Source organism: Macaca fascicularis, chromosome 1 (assembly GCF_037993035.2).
Source record: "Macaca fascicularis isolate 582-1 chromosome 1, T2T-MFA8v1.1".
Classification (NCBI taxonomy): Eukaryota; Metazoa; Chordata; class Mammalia; order Primates; family Cercopithecidae; genus Macaca; species Macaca fascicularis.
Window position 1 is genome coordinate 16661647 of NC_088375.1, and position 19803 is coordinate 16681449.

A 19803-nucleotide genomic window follows, 5' to 3' on the forward strand; every position below is an offset into this window, starting at 1 on the left:
ATCAGCCAGCTGGGGGTAGATAGACAACATGCAGAGAGCTGTGGCAGGCCAGGTTCCTCTACAGGGGGCTGTCAAATAGAAAGATTTTATCTGGATTTTCCAGTAGCCATATTAAGTAAAAACAAACAGGTGAAATTATTTTTAGTAATATATTTTAACCTTGTATCTTCAAAATACTATCATCTCAACATCCAAAAAATATTAAACGATTATTAGTTTACATTATTTTATGTATTATGTCTTTGAAATTTGGAGTACATTTCATACTTACAGCATATCTCAAATCAGATGCTAAATTTTATCCTGAGTACTTGTTGTTTATATTTCATAAAATTTAAAGTTGAAAACATAGATTCACATACCCAAGTTATTCTAAACACTTAAAAAATGAATCAGAGTATCAGTTTTTAAAGTTAAATGAATGAAAATGAAATCACTGTGTTCCTCCAAACACAAGCCCATTTCCGGTGCTCAGAGGACTCTTGAGTGGCTCTCTGAGCCACCTCTGGCGTCTGCTGTGTGGGCAATGTGACTGTGGAGGGACTGGGGGCAAGACAGTGCTAGGTACATAGTGTGCCTGAAAGACATTAAGGAGACATTGAAGTTTTCAGGAAGATAAATCTCATACAAAGTTTGTAATAAGGAGGAACTACAGCCAGAGAAAGATAGAGAAACCTTAGAATCCACCAACTCCCATATGTTGAACACAGACATGGCCTAGTTCTTTTGGTCACTAAGACTGGTTATGCTGCATTTAACCAAAGACTTTCTTGAAGAATAAAGCGTCAGACAAAAGGAAGCTTTTCTCTTTCTATTTAATAAGATTTTTTCTACAACTTTATTGAGGTGTGGTTGATGCATAATGAACTGCATGTATACAAAGCATACATTTTGATGAGTGTGGGCCCATGCGTGAAATAGTCACCACAAGCAAGATAATGGATATTTCCATCATCCCTAAAAGTGACGAACATTTGCTTAGAGGGTCTTATTTTTACGGTCTCTGGGAGTGAATGTGAGGACCAGAGGCCCAGTCTTGGTCCTGCTGAGTAACTGTGAACAAGGTGTTTAATGTCTCTGGACTTTCGATTTCTAATTACCAGAGATAGTACTTGCTATCTCCAGAAATATATTTAAAATATTTAACCTACAAGTCTTGGAGGCCTCTGCTGTGCCAGGTGTTAATTTTTTTTGGTTGTGTATTGGGGGTCTTGGGACAGCAGCTCCTTATGCTCTGGTAGTTGAACATTTTAGTAACCATACAGCTGTATTAGCAGGTTACCAGCATAGATGATGTGTGTGACTGCACAGCAGCCAGGAAAAAAGCCACAAACAGCCTTTCTAATTTCTAGACGCAGTCATTGCTGGCAGAAGAGGAATTGAATAGTGTGGGAATGTGGTTTTATTATAGGTGAGATGCTCCTAAGGGTGGATCGCTCTGCATCATTGACTTGGAGCTGGGAGAGGCACACACCACGTGATGTGTGTGTGATGGGCCCAGCTGTGAGTAAGTCATGCTGACGGCTCAGCTGCGAGCTTCCCTTCTCACCATCTCTTCTTGGCCCAACAGAGGGTGTTCAGAGCTCTGCCGGATCCCCATGGTGGAATATAAACTCGACAGCGAGGGCACCCCCTGCGAGTATAAAACCCCCTTCAGGAGGAACACCACGTGGCACCGGGTGCCCACTCCTGCCCTGCAGCCCCTCTCTAGAGCTTCCCCCATCCCCGGCACGCCCGACCGGCTGCCATGCCAACAGCTGCTCCAGCAGGCCCAGGCCGCCATTCCTCGAAGCACCTCCTTCGACCGGAAGCTGCCCGATGGCACGAGGTAATGCTGGTTCCGTTTCCTCAAGGGCGGCCCTTGTAAATCACGGGTGAGAACTTGACATTGTAGGGAGGGTTTTTCGTAATCACTTCTGAGTTAGCTTGTTCACAACAAGTTGGCAAGCAGGGTAGCAGGGCAGGCCCCAGACACAGTGGCGCCTGGGGTCAGGCACTCTCCTGGCCCCGAGATGGTGCTAGTAAAATGCAGGTTCTGCCCACCAGGGCCACAATTTTTCCTTTTCATCTCGTAGCCTTCCTCCATGTCCACTGGCTCTCTTCCCCAAGATGGGAAAGGTACCCCAGAAACTATTCTGCTGGAGCCTCTAGAAAAGTGTGAACAGGTTTGAGCATAAATAAAACAAAACTGAACAATCAGTGCTTAAATATCATCATAATGTGAGTAATACTTTAAGAGGTTCCAAGCTCATTAGGACTTCCTCTTTGCTCTTCTCCTTTTAAGCAAAGTGAGTTGAGTTTAAAATGATTTTTTCAAAGAAAGAATGCATACACTTGTTTAAAAGTTAAATCCAATACCGTTAGAAGCTGGTGAGGGTTTTCCGATGCCGAATTTGCATAGATCATTTTAACAAAGCAAAATAATAAATTTCTTATTGTTGTTAATTCCTACTCCTTTTATTCTAACTTTTATGTAACATATAGGCCACAGTAATGCCATGAGTTTTCTCAATTATGACATGTCAGGCTCTGGTCTGATAGACCACGGCCTGGGAGCCAGGCTGGAATCACAGCTCTAACTTACTTGATGTACTGTAACCATGGGCCTGGTGCTCATCCTCTCTGAACCTTCAGTTTCTTCATCTGATGAACCACATGAGGAAGTTTGGAGAACTGAGTGGGTCAATGTATGTAAAATGCTTAGAACTGGGCCTTGCACTTAGTAAGTTTACATATATTAACCAGAATTAATTGAAAAGCTTATATAAATATTAACCAGAATTAATTGATAAAACTTGTGGTCATCCTCTCCCTTCTCCAATTTTTATTCTTTCCAGAGTGAATGCAGGGGAGGTGTTAATTTAATTTAACATTCAATCATCTTGGTTCTGTGTCTCCTAACTCAAAAGTCTGCTGAGTTTATAACTTTCCCATATTCAAAGAAATATACATAGATAGCGCTGGTAAAAGGGGCAACATGTAGAAGGAAGGGGGTCTGCAGAACCTCCCTTATTTAAGTAAATTTAAATAATCATAGTTTAAATTATATTAAATTAAAATTTACTTAAAGTAAAATTAAATAATTCTAATTTAAGTAAATTATAGGAAAAAACCAGAAGTATTCTAGTAGCAAAAGGGAAACTTGGCAAGCACGTTTCATCAAGTGAGTTTTCATGAGTATTTTTCATTTTTGCATGTCTGAAAAAAAGATAAATAGGATTACATTCAAGAGATGTGTGAAAATAAATGGTTTTGCCAAATTTAGGTTTTTCTTTTTGCATAAGTTTTAAGTATAGAACTAAAACGTGACTTGTTTTAAATTTCACATAATAAGAATTAGTAATGTTTTCATAATTCTGTATTCTCGGGAATTGTATTGCTGTTCTTCTGTATTTCTCTGGGACGGAATCATTATCTGTGCTTTAAATCTTTAAACAGTGAAGGCTTGTCCTGTCATACCTCTTTCCTAGGACAAATTGCCAATCATAAACCACCTGATATCCCCCGGCATCACCGATTCTTAGTTTATTTTTCCATGATTTATTCTGTTTCACATGGCAATATGTTTTTCTTCCTTCTCCTTGTCATTCCCAAAGTAAATTTATTTGTGAAACAAAACAGGCCAGGTCAAGGGGCTTGGCAGATAGTTCAGTGCCGTGTTAATGACTGTGCTCAACCTTTCAGAAGCTCGCCCAGCAACCAGTCATCCTCCAGCGACCCTGGACCCGGCGGGAGCGGACCCTGGAGACCACACGTGGGCTACGACGGGTACCACTCATTTTTACCTTAGTTATCCACTGGGAAGAACCTGTTTCCGTGACTCATTCAAAAGCGTTTACTGTGTGCCTGCTGTACCTGGCGCCATTTGGGGAATATAATAATGCCAGACATGCTTTTAATAAGCGACTTGTCCAGGTTGGAAAGCTCATTGCTTCTATATAGGTAGTGCTCACTTGTCTAGTTCTCAGCCTGCTTTTTTCGTTTTTGATGAGGAAAGGTTTTCAGAACATGAAAATTAAGGATGTGAGGGCTTAATTGCCCCCTGACTTAAATTGCTGATGAGGCAATGCCGCTCAAAATCAGAGAAGTGGGTTTAGCATTTGGTTTTTTTGCCCCAGCACACCTAGCTGAGAGCTGCCTTTTGTAGTATCCATGCAGTCCCCAGGAGCCAGCAGCTCAGGCAAAGCCTGAGGACTTCCGTGAACAAAGACACCGAATGGACCAATCCCACCACCTCTGGGAAGAGAAGAGAGAGCGTGGCGCCAGGGTGCACCCCTGAGGAGCGCCAGGTCTGCCGGGGCCACTGTGACTTGGTGCTGCTTTGGGTTGGAGTTAGGATCTGGTCACACTGATTGAGAGGAGACAATGGCTGGTCAGTGGGAAGGACTCCGCTCTGAGGAGCAGCTTACATCACTGCACCCGCAGGTGCACGCAGAAATCTCTCTACATGTGTAGTCTGAGTTATGTGTGTTCCTTCCCTTAGATGATGGAGTTCTTAAAAGTTGTATGTCAAGCAACTTTCTAAATTACATTGCATTTTAAGAGAAGAGAGGTTTTGATGTTGGCTTTTTTGGTTTTCTTTTTTGTATAAACAGTAAAACCTTTTTGGGCTTTTTCTGTAAATCAAGGTCTTCAGCCAGAATTCTGTAAATAAGGATCACTTTGTAATGTGAATAAGTTTTCTTCTACTTATTTCTTTCATATTTGGGGTTGTCATAAAACAAAGTCTACTTGGATGTAGTCTAGAGTTAATCTTTTTCCTTTTTTTTTTTTTTTCTTTTGAGGTGGAGTCTCAGTCTGTCACCCAGGCTGGAGTGCAATGGCATGATCTCAGCTTACTGCAACCTCCGCCTCTGGGGTTCAAGCAATTCTCCTTCCTCAGCCTCCTGAGTAGCTGGGATTACAGGCGCACAACACCACGCCTGGCTAATTTTTGTATTTTTAGTAGACACAAGGTTTCACCATGTTAGCCAGGCTGGTCTCCAACTCCTGACCTAGCGATCTGCCCACCTTGGCCTCCCAAAGTGCGGGGATTACAGGCAGGAGCCACCGTGCCCGGCCCTTTCTTTTTCTTAAGAAAAATTTAATATAAAGATATGTCAGTGCCATGTCTTCTAAGCATAATGTAAAAATGCAACCTCCTCTTTAGCTTGCAGGTACATTGTCTGATCCTGGACAGTCCTTCAACCTCCTGGTTTCAGCAGCCCTTCTTTATCTGTAAATGGCTGTCATCTAGCTGCTTTCTCTGACCCTCTGGTTAAACCAGATCCCACAATTTCAGATGCTTTTAGCTTCTCTGGCAGGGCTGAGCTGACAATTTGCATTTTCATTTGCCAAAAAACCAGCTCCTGGATAGGGCTTTCCCTCACATAGCCCACTTGGAAGCCAGCACTCCCGTGTGCATGCTGGCAGGTGGCACGGTGAGAAACGGCAGGCTCAGCTCTGTGTTCTTTTCAGGTGCCAGTCCCCTCTACTGCTCGAACACCAGGGCTCAGGCCCTTTGGAATGTGACGGAGCCAGGGAGAGGGAAGACACCATGGAAACAAGCAGGCACCCGGGTAATAAGGAACTCCTGGAAATTGACCGCCCTTGCTCCCCGTTGCCCCCTCCCTGCCCCCTCCTCTCCCATCACTTGTTCATTTGATTCATTCATTCATTCGGCCTATGTGCGCCAGGCTGAGGTGATCAGCTGGGTCTCCAGGTGCAGGAGGGGGTGTGGTCATGGTTGGTTGTGGTTGTGGCACCTGCAGAAAGTGAACACTTTATGGTGGTGGTTCTGTTTACTTTTGTGGCATATCCATCGGTAAGACCAGAAAGGCCTAGAACCACAAGCCTGTTCATGTTTACCAAACCACTTGTCTGACTTCTGGTTTTCTTTACTCTTTTGATAATACTGGAAATTGGAAATTCAACTCCTCTCTCTTTATGTGACAGAAAACAAATGGCATGGCCCACCTTCCAAAGTCCTGAGTTCCTATAAAGAAAGAGCTCTGCAGAAAGATGGAAGTTGCAAAGATTCCCCCAATAAGCTTTCTCACGTAAGTCCTTTGTTCATAAGCCCTTCACTGGCCTCGCCAGGACTGATCTCTCTCGGCACACAGTGATACAGCCTGCTTCCTGGGGATGCTCGAGACCACATTACCTCGCAGGGCTCTTAGAGGTGAGGTGAAAAAAGGAAGCTATCTTCCTGATTTATAAAAGACCTCGAAGAAAGGTTGCACAACAAATGAGTGGCAAAGCCAAAGTTACATCCTCAGCCTTTTGATCCTCAACATCCAGTGCAGTAGTTACTAAATCGTGTTCCCATTTGTAATCTGTTAACCACTTATCGATTTAGTTAGTGGCAGAAGCATTATCGGTTTGAAAACAGAAGCAGAAACCGCTAAGTGATGTGTATGGTCAGAGGAACTCTGCCATAGGCAGTCATTTACTGTACAGTCACAGACGATTTAATCATCACGGTGGCAGCTGTCCATCACACATGTCAGGGTAGAGCAGTGCCCACGTGGTAGTTCTCAGTCCTTTGCATGTGTTGCCGTGTTTACCCCTTGAAGAAACCCTGGGAGGTGAGCGTCGAGGGAGACTAGCTCAGTGAAACAAAACTTCCATTGAAATGCAGAAACAGGAATTGTTGGTTATTAAAATAAAGCCAACATTTTAAAGTGGCTTATTTTTGAAAATGTTCAGGTGAAGATAATTTTTAAGGTCCTGAATTAAGTTATGTCTTTCTTCTTTCTTAATGTGTCAGCAGCCAGCTTTGCAGTTGTCCCTTAACAAACACACACGACATTTCTTCCCTCAGCTGTGACCACGACCTTGTCTTGAGTCAGCCTCGCTGTATCTATTTAAATCTACCTTTACAATGTTCTCATATTGGTTTCAGCAAAGGGATATATGGTGTGGGCATAGTTTTGAGAATATCAGTGTATGATGAAAAGGTCGAGGTGATTTGCTTAAGGATCTGATAGACTGGAATAAAAAAAGATAAGGCCAAACTGCTTTAAAATCTACCAGGGCCTGGCTCGTTCTTATGATTCCAAAGCCCTTTGCCGATGCTTCAGATCTTGTTGCTTTTCCCAGACTGTGAAGAGAGGCCATGTCTATATGAGTACATTGTACAGACAGTGACATTTCTTCTATTTTATTTGCTTTTTGTCTTCCAGAGACCCGCCGCCCCAACCAAAAGCATTGACTCTTTTTCAGACCTATTTTCTCTAAAGAGAATCCCATTTCTTAAAGGCTTGGGACGCAGTTTGACTGGGGCTGTCTCAGAGAGAGAGTTCGTGTTTACCGTGTACTTCGCAGCAGCCAAGTGCTTCTGCATATATTATCTCATTTGCTCCATACAAGAATCATGTAAGCTCAGTATTACAAGCACAGAGAGGGTTAAGTGATTAACCAGAAAGTTCTACCTTTGTGACTGGAACCTGAGTCTTCTCCCCCAAACTCAAGGCTGGCACTATAATTTGTCATGGAAGCATTTTCTTAATAAGTGGCCCTTCTCTTCCTTGTATAAATTTTCCAGTTCCTTCCCAGTTTATATCACCTTTGTTTATTATTTTCTTTGCTAGTGACACTGTGGCCATACTTTTGTGCTTCTTGCACAAATAATTAAAGACTTAAAGATATCCATTTAACTTAGATAAATTATGGGAAGAAGTATGAATTAGAGACTTCTGCACAAAACCAGGTTGTTTTTGAAAAAGGAAATCCCGTCATTGCCCACATTGAAGAGTGAGTAGAAAGGGTTCAGGTACGATCCCATGGCCTGCAGCTCCCTGAGTCAGGGTGAGAAGCAGCAGAGTTCAAGATTCACTTGAAGACTCTCTGTTTCTCTTTCTTCTCAAGATTGGGGATAAAAGTTGCTCCAGTCACTCCAGCAGCAACACGCTCTCCAGCAACACCTCCAGCAACAGTGACGACAAGCACTTTGGGTCTGGCGACCTGATGGATCCCGAATTACTGGGGCTGACCTACATCAAAGGGGCCTCCACCGACAGTGGCATCGACACGGCCCCGTGCATGCCCGCCACCATCCTCGGCCCTGTGCACCTGGCAGGCAGCAGGTCCCTGATCCACAGCCGGGCCGAGCAGTGGGCTGACGCTGCTGACGTCTCTGGGCCTGACGACGAGCCGGCCAAGTTATACTCTGTGCATGGCTACGCGTCCGCCATCTCCGCCGGCAGTGCCGCGGAAGGCAGCATGGGCGATCTCAGTGAGATATCCTCTCATTCCAGGTAAGCCCCGCAGCACTGCAGAGTAGTACCTGCTGGTGCCACCTGGGCCCTGCCTGCTGGGATGGGGCAGAAGCCTGAACTATAAGCAGTAGGGGCATCGGGTGGGTTGCTGTTATTTTTCGTAGCTGTCTGACATCAGAGGAAGGCCTTGTTTCTACAGCATGAAAATGTGAAAGCTTGCATGTTAGTAAGTCCCTTGTTTGTGCTTTGTTTTGTTTTGTTTCCTATTAAGTTTGAGTGAAAAGTCAGTAAAGATATTAATTGCTCTAGTCAGGCCACTTACGTCTCTCTCCTAATTCAACCTGTTGTCCCTACATGTTTTGGAGGCACTCACTAATCTTCAGACCATAGTAGTAGGAAGCCATGAGAGCAGCGTGTGCGTGGAGCACATGTAGCTCCCTGCCGTGAGGGCATGCACACACTTCCTCCCTGTTCCTACAGCCCTGACAGCAGGGGAGACCTGAGATCACGTGTCTGACAATGAAAGTGTGTTCAGCTCTGCAGCTGGGGTTCATTCAGTAGAGACTAGCTAAGTGTGAAGCACCTGTGTTCTAAGTACTCTAAGTGTGGATGTTTAATATCTCCTTATGAGTGGTTTTAAACTCCTGTTGGACATACTTCTCTGCAGTGGTTTTAAAACACCTAATTTGCAATTTCTGCCTTCACTTTCAAAGACTAGGCAAAGGACAAAGAAATGGATTTATTCACTTTTGCTGTGGACAGGATTTAACTGTTCACAGCAACTACCAGTGTCATTGTTCTGCTTGTTTCCAAGGCCTTCCCTGATTCAGCTCCAAGTTACTCTGTGAGTCCTGCCCACAATACTGGAGGGCGGAGTCAGTGGAACTAAGAATGGGAATGTTTCTTGCAGGTACCTAGTGCTGTGAGGGAGCATTTCTCCAAATGGTGGTGCTCCAGGCAGACCTGTAGCCATCACGGTGAAAGGCTTTTTATGTTCCTTAGGCTCCCCTTCAGAGACCCCCTCACCCCACCACTGCTAGGGGATACTGAGTGTCATTCAGGGAACTTTACGTTACAAGTTAAAGAAACTCCATGCTGATTGGTTCACGTAGCCAGGGTCATATTGGGGCTCATGTAACCAACAAGTTGAGCACTTGCAAGGTTCAGCTTGACCCAGCAGCTCAAAATGATACTGCCCAGGACCAGGTTGCCTCCACCTTCCCACTCCGTATGACCATTTCCCAAAATCTCAGCATTCTTCTTTTGGCTGAAAACAGCTGTGCCACCTGCAGACCTGCCACAGTCCCGGTCCTCTGTCCCCAGGGAGAAAGTGGTTCTTTTCTAGTTTCTGCAGAAGAAAGAGGTTTCTGCCTTCTCCAAAGCCAACCCCCCCACCCCCATATCTCCTCACATGCTCCTAGCTCCAATCATGTTGTTAGGGGGTAGCATCGCCTCGGGCAGTTGGGGCCCTCAGCCTGGGCTGGGGGGTCAGTCCCTCTCACCAAGCCATGCAACCGAGGAATGGCAAATACAGCCACTGCCCCAGAAGAGAAGCAGGGCATTATTTGACCTGAAGAAGGGGGAGTGGACACCAGAGAGTAGAAATCATGCATATCCACCATGCAGAGGGAGCTTGGGATATGAAGATTATTTTCAAAATAGACATTCCTACTACTTTTTTTTTTTTACCAGTTCTATTTAATAATTTGACTTAAAATAGGTTTAGTACTAATAACTAATATAATAATTAAGGATTATCAGTGAATTTGGTTATCTGAATTATTCCTGGCTGAATTTCAGGAACGGTGGTCATACTGTAGAAACCATCTCGGGATTGCACAACCTGCTAACATCTAGTTCAAGGTTTAGGTGATTTGTAAAAAAGCCAATTTCATGACACCTTTTTGGACAGATGTCATTGACATCACAAATAGAGTTATGTATTATTATTATTAAGTAAAATTTCTATGGAGACTGCCTTCGGAGCACATTCATTTGTTGATATTTGGTAGGGATATTTACTGGCATTTGAAATGGGTTTTCATGACTACCTTAACCATTTGCAAATGTAATGGGCTAGACTATTAGAAAGTATATGACAGTGCTAGATTGGATTTCTGATTGATTCTACTTTCTTCCGCTACTCTGAATTGGATGTGGCCCAGCTGTTGTATAAGTGATAGATGTTGAGTGAGTGGAATCCTTTACCACTTGACTGCCCTTTTCTTGTAATTCTTCATTGATGGTGGCTTTGAAGCCACATTTCAACTTGCGTCCTAGGCTTTTGCTCAGCGTGGAATTCAGTCATTGAATGGAATCTTTTTAACACTTCCTCTTGCCTGCCCTCCGACCTGCACAGGAGGCGAGGAGGAGGGATGGGATTTACAGCATTTGCCTTGTTTTCTGTGTGTTGAGTGAAAGGTAGGTGACTCATTAGAGCATGAGGGACCAACCTATCAAGCCACACAAAGATTCTGCAAACTCTGAAATGCCAACCCCAACTGGGGCATGGGCGGCCATGAGGAAGGCTCCCTCAGCCCCGTACTTTCCTCTCCTGTCCCAGTTCAGGCAGCCTTGCAGTCCCCTTGAGCCGAGGCCTGCTGCTGGGGGGTCTGGGTTGTGACTGAGAGTAGCTCAGGTAACCGAAGAGCAGAATAAACTTTCAGGAACTGACATGGGTGACCATCCTGCCTAAACCCACATCTCTGCTTCCAAGTGCTCCGTGCCCCTGACCTGTGTGTTGTTTTCTTCATAGCACCCACCCCTAAATAAAATCATTTGTGTTTACAGCATATTCCTTCCCACAAGAAGGTCACTTATAGCTACCTTCCCCTCACTGGAGCATTCATGTTTTGAGCTGATAGGGTCATGGCCTGTCTTGTTCGCTTGTATCCACAGCACTTAGTACGGTTCTATGCACATGGCAGGCATCTGAATATTTTTTGAATGAAGAAATAAACCAGGAAAAGTGCTTGATAAATGCTTGTTGATGGAGTTAATAAACCAGTGCCTAGGTAACATAGGGAAGTAGGAGGAATGTGGGATCCACCATTCCCAGTTCACGGTGTCAGGAGTCCCAATCAGTATATGGTGTACTCTTAATTCTTAACTGTGGCTTTTCACCACCGACACCATAGCAGCCTCTTCCAGCCCCAAGCGCACACACACGCGTTCCTCGGCAGCCACCCGGGAGTTAAATAAGTACACAATTGTGTATATGGCACAATTCCAAGATTGTACTAAGGAGGCAAAGGGAGGACTTAAAACTCTTTAGGACAAGTTACGCTCTTGTGAGGAAGAGGGTAGGGGAACAGGAATCATCTATTAAGCAGAACGAGCATGTATCCAGCCTGCTTTCTCCTGTTGCTCATTTCTTGTAATTCAGCACACACATTTTTTTCTTTCTTCGAGGGCAGGGCATTTAGACAAGAGCTCAGCATACCAGGCAGTATTTATGCTAACCTAACGAAGGCCTTGCAAAATGGAATAAATCAACTGCAAAAACAAACCCCATGTTCCGGATTCGCCTGTAAATGGCACATATGATGTTGGGCTGTTTATCATCATTCACGCCACCATACCTTTCTCCTGGTACAAATGATTGGAGGTCGGCAGTATAACTCTGAAAGAAGAGCATTAGTCCAGAAGGAAAGGATTCGTGAAAAGTTTGTAGGCAACATTCCAGAATGTTGTCAGCATCGGAGAACGCTTCTGTAATGACTGCTACTAAACAAGGAATTGTGCCATATTACTCATCAAGTGGATTCTGTATGTTTATTCTTCAAGTTAACTTTAAAATATCTTACAGTTGGGATAAAAGACATTTTTAATGAAATCTAATTTTTAGAAAATGTTATAAAACAAATGGCACAATACATAGAGTTTGCGGCCTTTGGCCATTTTAAGGGGGAAAGGTGAGTAACCTACAAACACACGTGCAGCATATTAACTAGACTGTGACTTTGAGTGCCCCAGTCTTTAACAACAAAACATCTCGGGGATCATCCAAGGCTTTGAAATACATGAGACACACAGGTAGTGGAAGGCAGTGCACAGTCCTTCATCAGGTTCTTAATGGGGAAACTAAGGCCATAAGCCTTACTGGGACAACTGGGAAACTAGCAAGTGGACTGTCTGTTAGATGACAGTATTGCATTAATGCCTGACATCCTGTACATGATCCTCACTTGGTTAACTATGGGGGGATGTCCTTATTCTTGGGAAATAAATGCTGAAACATAGGCATATGATGTCTTCATGCTTGCAGCTAATTCTCAGATGGTTCAGAAAGGAATTAGTGGATCTAGAAAAAGGGTATGTGGGTGTTTATTCTACTATCCTTTCCCTTTCCTGTAGCTCTGAAATTTTTCAAAATACACTTGGGAAAATAACATACAGGGCTTCAGAGCTCGTTATCTAGACACAGAGTTTTCATGTTAGGGCTCCCTAACTGGCGTGCACCCCAGTGAATGGCAAGAGTCCATTAGCTCCTATTCTCCATACGCCTGTTGGTTGCTTGCCTTACTCCTCAGGTCACCTCGGTCATGTTGCTTTACTGTTCTCTTGACCTGGTGTTCCATGTGTGTGGATGTCGTTGAAGAGGCAATGCAGCATCTTCCCAAGACTCACAGTTAGTGCCCAGAGGGAGGGAGCCACCAGTCAAACTCAAGGGCACCAGACCAGCCACCAGCAACTAAAGTTTCTTCATAGGGGTAGACGAGGTGCTTTGTTTGTTGGTCTTGGTTAATTTTACTTAAAACCGCAGTGTTTTCCAAAACACAGAGACCCTGAAAATGGGTCCATTTATTTTGTTTCTTTATTTCCTCTGGAACCTCTACAAAAAGTTCATTTTCATATCATTCTTATTTTTATACTTTATCTTTTATAATACTTGCTTTATACATGTATCAGAAAAGGTCTGTGCGCCCCTGGGGTTTCAGAATAAGATTGTATTTCAGCATACTGGAGGAGCTTGCTACCTCGGGAACCCTGTGTTAAACTCTTTCAGTAGAAAGGACTCCTACTCGTGAATAATCCTTTCCTGCGTCACTTCCTATAACTACATTTATATAATGCTTACCCTACGCTACGCACCGTTCTAAGTGCCTCACTGATACTAACTCAGATTATCTTCAGAGAAACCTTCGGAGGTAGATACTGTTACTACCTCAATTTACAGATGAGAAAACTGAGGTTAAGAAACTTGCCCAGGGTCTGGCAGTGGTAAGGGACAGAGCTGGTGTTGAGACCCAGAATCCTAACACTGCGCACACATGTCAAGTTTGCTGAAAGTGAAGTCCACCTCCCTTTCTGAACGCTGAGATTAGACCTATAATTTAAACTCTTAAAATTTTTCATTTTTTATAAAGGAACTTTTATTCCTTTTTCATAAAACATATATTGTTGATCTTTCTAATTTAAGAAAAAGATATTTCTGGTGGCGGTGAACTGTCCACTTAATTTCTCAGTCAGCTGGGGGTGGGTGGTCCTTCTGGCCTTAGCTTCATGACTAACCTTGAAAATTTTTATTGTTTTTAGGGCCTCTGTCTGTTTCAGTATTGTTGCTGTTGTATCATATGTTAATGCAGCAAACACCCCTGTAACTACCAGCAGGTTCAGGACTAGAGCATTGCTGTGTCTGGAAGCTCTCTGCATCCTACCCAATTACAGCCCTTTCTCTTCTCCCTTGAGGTAGCCACTAACCTGGCTTTTGTGATAATCATCCCCTCATTTTCTTTACATTTTCCTGAATGACATGTTGTTTAGTTTTACCTGTTTATGAACTTTATTAAGAAACTGGCTCATGATCATTGTATTCTTTGTCACTGGCTGCTTCTCTACATTGTTCATGAGATTGCCCAAGTCGTCTGTAGCCTCAGTCCATTCATTCGTAGAGTATTCTGTGTATTCATTCATAGTTATTAATCGAATATCCTTCTACTATTGATGATTTTGGTTGCTGCCATTGGGGAGTTCTTAAAATCAGTGCTTCTAATCAACATTGTTCCGTGTTGACAGTTGCACGTGCAGCAGGGGTTTATTGTATGTGTGCCCATGCAGTAGAATTGCTGTATCGTAAGCTCTGCAGGTGCACACACCTTCATAGGTAATGCTCAAACCGTTTCATGCACTTTTTACTCCCACCAGCAGTAGGAACGTACCCACTGCCCCGGTTCTTACTAACACTGGGTCACTGGGTGTTGTCAGGCATTCCCATTTTTGCCTGTCTGGTGAGTATGTAATGGTATTCCATTACGGTTTGCATTGGCATTTCCCTGGAGACAACTTGAGTTTGACCACCGTCTCCGGCAAACATATTCACCATTTGAGTTTGTTCTCTTTTGAAGCATCAGTTTAGGAATGTTGCCCATATTTCTATCAGATTTCCCCAGCCACGTTTTTAACATCCTTCCTGCCACAGGCATACAACTTGGACGTGAATAACCTTAGCCTATGTAAAATGAGGCTTCCTAGCAAGCTCCATGGTAGAAAGAAGGCTCCATCTGCCTCACTGGGCCCGATTTTGCTCTCGGAGAAAGACTTGAGTAAAGCCTGGTGGCTCTGAATTTGGCCGTGTGCCAGCACTGCTGAAATCAGATGGTATTGCAGCTTTTGTCTGTTTTTCTCTTCAGTGGTTCTCACCATTCAGGAAGCCCTTCGGCTCACTGTTCAAAAAATAGTGGGTCTCTGGATTCATCCAAAGTCTACATCGTGTCTCACAGCAGTGGACAGCAGGTTCCCGGGTCCATGTCCAAGCCCTACCACAGACAAGGGGCAGTGAACAAATATGTCATCGGCTGGAAGAAATCAGACGGCAGCCCACCGCCCGAGGAGCCTGAAGTGACTGAATGTCCCGGGTAAGGTGGTTGGCTGTTCTTCTCTGGTCAGCCTGGTTCACTGTAGGGATTGACTAAGCAAATGTATTTTCCTCCCAAAGGAAATACATTTACTAAAGAAGAATAATCTAAAAACATCTTTCTTAAACTCTTTAAATGATGATTATATTTCTCTATAATAAATTCTTCTCTTGATTTTTACATTAAAAAAATGAAAAGAAATCTGTGTTCTTTGCTTTTATATTCAAATCTGCCTGCAATAGAAAAGTCATGGTAACATGTTACTGATGGTGTGAGTATAGAGTCTCTATAAATACACAAGGTCAAAGGCAGTTCGAATTCCCACGGAGTCCTGTGTGTTTCTTAAAGTTGCCGTGTAAGTGACATCCTAAAAGAAGAAGTATTTTTCTTAATTTTAGCATGACTTCCAATTTTCCTTTTAGTTGTTAGGTTTGAGGTTGGGGGCGGTGGTGGGCACGTAGGGAAGGATGCTTTGTATCTGTTTGAAAAAGAAAAGATTTAAAAATACTGGTAACCCATCTTACAACACTTGTGAAGACTATGCTGATGCCTCTGTGAAGAGACAGGTAAAGAAATTGCATTTTAAGAATGCAGAGCAAGGCTGGTTGGGGCTAACGAACTGTTTGCTTATTTCGTAAAGAAACTTAACGGAATACTCGTGCTAAATTACCAGGTCTGTGTGCTCTGCTGTACCTGCCTGCAGTAGCGTCATCAGGCGTGTGGTGCCGAGCATGACATGCACCCACTCTGGGATGGCTCTTTAGAGAGAACCTCTAGATTTTGCACTTTGCCAGTGAACTAGTATCACCTTTTTCTCTTAAAAAAATGATCCTATGTCTTAAATACAGCTGATACGATTCTGCCTTCTAAATTAAAAATTCTTTTAGTGCTTAAATTGAACATGGAATCTTTTGTTAAAAAAATCATGTCAGTCATTGCAAATGACTTATTTAGGAAGGAATTTCATAGTGGTAACTGGCCCTTTTTATTATAAACGAAAATGTTAGAATGATACATTGGTATTTCTAATAAGAGTCTTCTCAGTGCTTCACAGGAATTCATTCCAAACCTTTTTTAAGTTCTATGAAATATTTTTAGAAGCATTTTATATGTCGCCGTAGTACTATATTTAGGCGAAAGACACTTGGAAAGTCAGGGAAGTGTGAAAGGAGCCCATTTGGACAGTTTTCATGCAAAAGCCTGGGGTTTATGCATTTCCACACACTGGTTTGATGGCGCTAATGCTCAGTGAGAGCGAGGCGGTGTCAGGAATGAGGTGAGAAGGGGGTTTGCGTCTCTGAGTCACAGGTTGTGTGCGCACTAGAGGAGACTGAGATTGTGTCTCCGCTGGACCTCCCCACCTGAGGTCCCCTATGGTGTGGAAGGGCAAACGGCAGTCCTCACACATGTTTTTGGGTGCACCTGGCAGGGGAGGGGCTGTAGAAGTTCTTCCGTCCTAACTTGCATTTTATGGGGCGGATTTGAGCTCAAACTGGTTATCGCAAGAGGCCAGTGCTGGGATTTGAGACCAGGGCTCCTGGTCAGTGTGCGGGCTCATCCTGGCACATGGAGCAGGCGCCCCAGGCCCTGCCCAGTAACACAGTGTTTCTAAGGCAAGGCAATCATACAGGACTGCACTAACTAGATTTGAAGTTTTATCAAAACAGTGTTTTACTGGATCATTGAAAGATTTGCCTAGAAAACAGTCAGCCAAGTACATCATATTTTTAGTGCCTCATTGTGCACTGAAGAACAAATCAGTTGTGCTCTCCAGAAGTTTCACATAGACCGGTGATTTCTCAAAATCATATTGTGGAAGCCCTACTGTTAATTTTGTTAGTAATATTGTCTTACATTTTTAAATAATATAAGCAAATGAGCCGTTCTGTCTCAGGCTTCTGTGCACCCATTCATGCTCTTCCCTCTGCCTTAATGCCCTTTGTGAGTTTCTGAGCCTGACCAGCACCCTCCCAAAGGGAATTGTTCTCTGCACCCGCTAGCCCAGTACTTCCTCCAGTGACTTCACGCTTGATGGGTCATCTCAGCCTGCAGAGCACACACACCACATACCTACCACATGCACACACACCCGGACTGGGGTTTCTGTGCAAGCCCCATGTCCTGCTTACCTCACTCCTCATAGTGGCTGGCACAGAGTAAACCCTTGGAACATATTTATGACATGTCATTGGATAATTTCTTTAAATTACTAGTTTAGCAGAGAAAGCTAGCGATTTTTATGGAAACACATATAGAAACTAGAACAGCACATCATCATCGTAATTATGATATAATATTTTTATCCATGCAGTTATTGGTAGGACCTGGGTTTTTTTCCCCGCATCTTCCCCAAAACACATAGGGCGTGGAGCTCTTGAGCACCACCTAACTCACCTCAGGATCAAATGTTGGGCGCTTCTTGGATGCAGTCTTGGTAAAAACTACATTGTTTTGTTTTCCTTATGTGACTTTTATGCAAAAGCCTTCCAGCGTCCTGGATTCTTCTTGAAGCTCCCCCCATTTTCATGTCATGCCATCCCACAAACCAACTAAATCTTCAGTAATGTTTTAAAAGTTAAGAAAAGCTTCTTCTTCTTTTTTTTTTTTTTTTTTTACAGCCTCTGTTTGTTCATGTTGTAACTGTAGCTTGTGCTTCAAGAACTGAGAGGTACAGGGAAACCTGTCCTACCTCGGGAACAAAGCCATAGAGGATTTTAGAGAAATCCTTCTGAATTTTGAGCATGTTTGTGTATGTTTCTTATTCTAGTAATTTCCCAGTGAGCTGTCATACAGTGACAAGATAGCCTAGCTTTTGAAATAGAGAGTCATCTTGGAGGCACACAGCAATAACATTCAGGTTGTCCTCCAGCTCACTGCTGTGGGCTATGAATTCCTCGAGTGTTATGTTTCAGGTTGTGTGGCAAAGACCGTTTGCCTCCACTGACAGTACAGCCACTGACTGTTTACTGTGTCTTCAGGAATATTTGGTTGCTCAGCTTGTATTTTCAGAGTAAACCTTTTTAGAATGACTCCCCAGTTTTCTCCCTGAAAAAGAGCTAAAAACAGTAATTCAGCTTGACACTCTTTCGTCATCTGTCAATACATTTTTATATACTGATAATTAAGGGAGACAGCTACTTTATTTATCCAAACAGCTTTGTGAAATTGCTGATAATAAAACATGCTTCGCACACACATGAATTGATCAGTCTTAAACCCCAGGCTCCCTCGGGTGGCTTCCTCTCTGTTGCCTGGGTGCCATCGGGGCTCTGGTTGTCCAGCCGCGAGAGCACACAAGGGTTGTATCAAAAGACGTATGACAATCTCTGATGAATTATTGAAACTGTGTTTTCTGATACAGATTAGGAAAGGGAAAACACAGCCATATTTTAAAAGTTGGCTATGTATTTTTTTCATCCTGGGCGATCTGATTTGTGTCTGAATTATTCAGGAATCTAACTTTGTAGTTGAGCTCATTTCACAAATGTGACATGGCGTGGGAATTTGGAGCAAATGCAGCAAAAGTGAACTGACTTTAAAGACCTAAGAATTGTTTGTATGCATTTGTGGTTGCTGAAACTGGTTACTAGGTTTTAATTCTTACCACTACAGGCACTTTACAAATAGGCTTAATTTCCGTTCTGATTGTTTTCAACAGGATGTATAGTGAGATGGATGTCATGTCCACAGCAGCTCAGCATCAGACAGTAGTGGGAGATGCCGTTGCAGAGACTCAACATGTTCTGTCTAAAGAAGATTTTCTGAAATTGATGCTTCCTGACAGCCCCTTAGTGGAGGAGGGGCGAAGAAAGGTTAGTGACTTACGGAGCTTTGAAGTTACCAGAAAAGCTGAAAACAAAAAAAAAGTCTAAAGGAAACTCAAGGGTTTCCAGAGTACTCCCACATGCTTCATCTCTCATGACCCTACCAACGACTCACTGCACATAGTTGACTGTTGTCAATTTTGATTCTATCAGTATGTAAAGGGAGCCTGGGAGAGGTTAAGAAGGCTGTTTTTAAAATCTCAGATAGAGCTAAAAGTCAGGCTGGCCTAGCCTCAAATCCTGGCTCCAGCAATGATTAGCTACATGACTTTATGCAAGTGACTTGGCCTCTTGACCTCAGTGCTCTCATCTGAAAAAAAGGAGATCATAATAATTGAATTGTGAAGTTACAGTGAAGATAAGAAGTCATGTGAGAAGAGCCCGGTACAGCTCCTGGACAGAACTGGTGATCGTGAACAGTAGCTGTTAAAATTCACACCGCCTGACTTTCGTTCCAGACCTCTAGCCTCTGCTCCAAGCTATCTGTTCTGAAATGTAGTCCTGTTCCAGAAGTGGAGTGGAGTTAGACAGCACACTGCTGGGCATTTTAAACAGGGTTGGAACTTGCACACTGCCGTTTAGAGATATGCAGAAATTATAGAGAAGGCCATGCTTAAATCTTATAAACCACAACCCCAAGTTCAATGGCATACCTTTGTCATTCACAATGTAGTACTCCCTCGATAATGTTAGCTTGCTTATTGGCTTTAGTTTCATTATTATTACAATCTCTTAAGCCACTTTGCTAAACAATTCAAAGTACTAAAAAGGACTTAATAAAGGCGATTTAGCCCAATCACCCCTTTTAGCAAGTAACTGAGGCCCCAGATGGTGAAATGTGAACTCTTCATAAATACTTGGTGCCAGAGTCAGCAACTGAGTCCTTGTCTGTCACTTCTAATCCAGCACTCCCTCTTGTTCATG

At 43.3% G+C, this 19803-nt stretch overlaps 1 protein-coding gene across 15 annotated transcripts in view; it reads left to right on the top strand.

The window, feature by feature from the left end:
- The window catches only part of SIPA1L2 (signal induced proliferation associated 1 like 2), a 232349-nt gene that overhangs the window by 182513 nt on the left and 30033 nt on the right, over positions 1 to 19803 (top strand). For 13 of the 15 annotated variants that reach the window (XM_045391690.2, XM_073996406.1, XM_005539766.4 and 10 more), the window contains 7 exons: positions 1571 to 1828; positions 3685 to 3768; positions 5458 to 5558; positions 5935 to 6038; positions 7849 to 8237; positions 14831 to 15055; positions 18714 to 18867. In XM_045391690.2, coding sequence (XP_045247625.2) covers positions 1571 to 1828; positions 3685 to 3768; positions 5458 to 5558; positions 5935 to 6038; positions 7849 to 8237; positions 14831 to 15055; positions 18714 to 18867 — 1315 coding nt within the window. The remainder of the gene's footprint in view (positions 1 to 1570; positions 1829 to 3684; positions 3769 to 5457; positions 5559 to 5934; positions 6039 to 7848; positions 8238 to 14830; positions 15056 to 18713; positions 18868 to 19803) is intronic. The other 2 variants (XM_005539769.5, XM_073996507.1) reach the window with 1 other exon arrangement.